General features: G+C 36.4%; 1 protein-coding gene across 1 annotated transcript in view; it reads right to left on the minus strand.

Moving 5' to 3' along the window:
- LOC103591492 (gamma-aminobutyric acid receptor subunit beta-2) overlaps positions 1-1872 on the minus strand; it is a 130969-nt gene extending 129097 nt beyond the window's left edge. Inside the window, exon 1 of the mRNA XM_008573967.1 lies at positions 1812-1872. Coding sequence (XP_008572189.1) covers positions 1812-1872 — 61 coding nt within the window. The remainder of the gene's footprint in view (positions 1-1811) is intronic.
- Between the last annotated feature and the right edge of the window lie 3 nt (positions 1873-1875).

Below are 1875 nucleotides of genomic sequence, written 5' to 3' on the forward strand. Positions count from 1 at the left end.
AAAAAAAAAAAAAAAAAAGAAAGAAAAAGTAAGAAAAGGGGGCTTCAGAATAGGGGTCTGTTATTCTGGTCCCTCCAATAACAGTGTCTTTATGCAGCTATCAATGGCCACATTAGCACAGAGCCACTGTGCCACTAAGTGGCAGAACAATCTTGGACAAATCACTCTACTTCTTTGAATCTGTTTCTCTAGTTGTAAAGACAGGAATATTAATATCTACATCGCTTAATAGGGTAACTGTGAACAGAACTGAAATATGTAAAGCCTAATGAACTATCATGTTAATTTTTAAACATTCATGTCAAAATTATAATTTAATAACATGAAACACTTGGGTGTTGCCTGTGTCCTTAGGCATCAATTCTTTAAAATATAAAGGCCTTGTTTGCTGATCCGAGAAGGCTGTGGAAGGCTCAAATAAAACATCATCAGTTAAAATGCCTCATCTGCATACAACTATGATTACTTAAAATCCCAGTAGAATTTTACTTCAAAAGATGCTCTTAGCACAAAAATTCATAAATGGTACACAGCAATATATATATATATTTTTCAAAATATCCTTACATCAATAATTTGAAATTATCAAAGAACTTGGACTTTGAAGAACATTATTATTTACTCTAAATTCTATCATAAGCTAAAAAAAATGCAGTATATAATGTTATCTTGAAGATATTTACATACAATTAATCATTGAAATCCTATAGAACAATTTCATTAAATAGTTCTGTAAGGCAAAGATCTAATTTGAAAATAATGATCATTTGGAATACAAGTATGCAATAAGTTTCTTCAAAAATGCAAGTGAATTTAATTATCCCTGGAGACTATCTTTTGAAATGGGCAAAAATACCCACAATGTGTCATAAAAGCCGTATTTGTGCTCAGAGCTGTGATTTAGAGTCACGCTGCTCGCCACAGCTAAAATTCTACACAAAGGCTGAGAGGATCCTCACAGCAGTCCAGTTACTCATTATCTAGAATACTGGATATAAAATTGTCAGCTTCCAATTATTTGGTGGGATAAGGTATAAAAACATTGCAAAGAACTGACAGAGAAAAAAGAGATTCAAAATGCTCTTCCACCACAAACCACTTCCCTGTGTGACCTCTGAAATGGAGACGGTTATGAAATCAACATTTTAGTCCACCCAAAAGAGTAGGTAACTGAATCATCGACATGAAAGCTAAAAACATGGCCTAGAAAAGCAAACACGTTGCAAAACAGGCCACCACAGTACATGGAGTAAGTGCACACACACACCCCAATCTTACTCATCACATGGCCTTCAGCAAGAATATAAACTTTAGACACTGAAAAAGTCCCTCAAAATAAAACAAAACAATTCCATGACTACTCCAGTAATCCACACTCTAGGAATGCTTTAAGTATTCTGGAAGGCCAAATATTTTGCAATTACAAACAGATAAAATTTATGAAAAGCGAAGACAATTAGGACATCAGGTGACACCCTGCCACCCTCACCTATTTTCTCCAGCCTGTTTTAACTGTTGGCACCTATTCCATATTTTAACTGCCTAGAATAGCCCTGGGTATCCTTCCAGGGCTCTTAGTATCTGCCTTTTATTGCCAGATTATTTCTTCCATGAATATGTCTCTCATGGATTTAGGGAGGAGACTAAGAGGTTGGCAGTATTATTGAGGGAGGATGCTGTTAGTGCCTCCCTCCACAAAATTTAGTGTGCCAGCAGAACTTTGGTCTGGACCTGAACTAGGGGAGGAGGCCTCTGCCTAAGGAGAACCTTAAAGCAGAGTTGAGTCTAGCTGGATTCTCAGAAAGACTTACAGCTTTCAATTTCCAAGGTGCAGTTTTGTTCATCCAGTGGGTACCGCCTTAGATCCATCATACA

The sequence above is a fragment of the Galeopterus variegatus genome, unplaced genomic scaffold, assembly GCF_000696425.1.
Source record: "Galeopterus variegatus unplaced genomic scaffold, G_variegatus-3.0.2 Scaffold975, whole genome shotgun sequence".
Classification (NCBI taxonomy): Eukaryota; Metazoa; Chordata; class Mammalia; order Dermoptera; family Cynocephalidae; genus Galeopterus; species Galeopterus variegatus.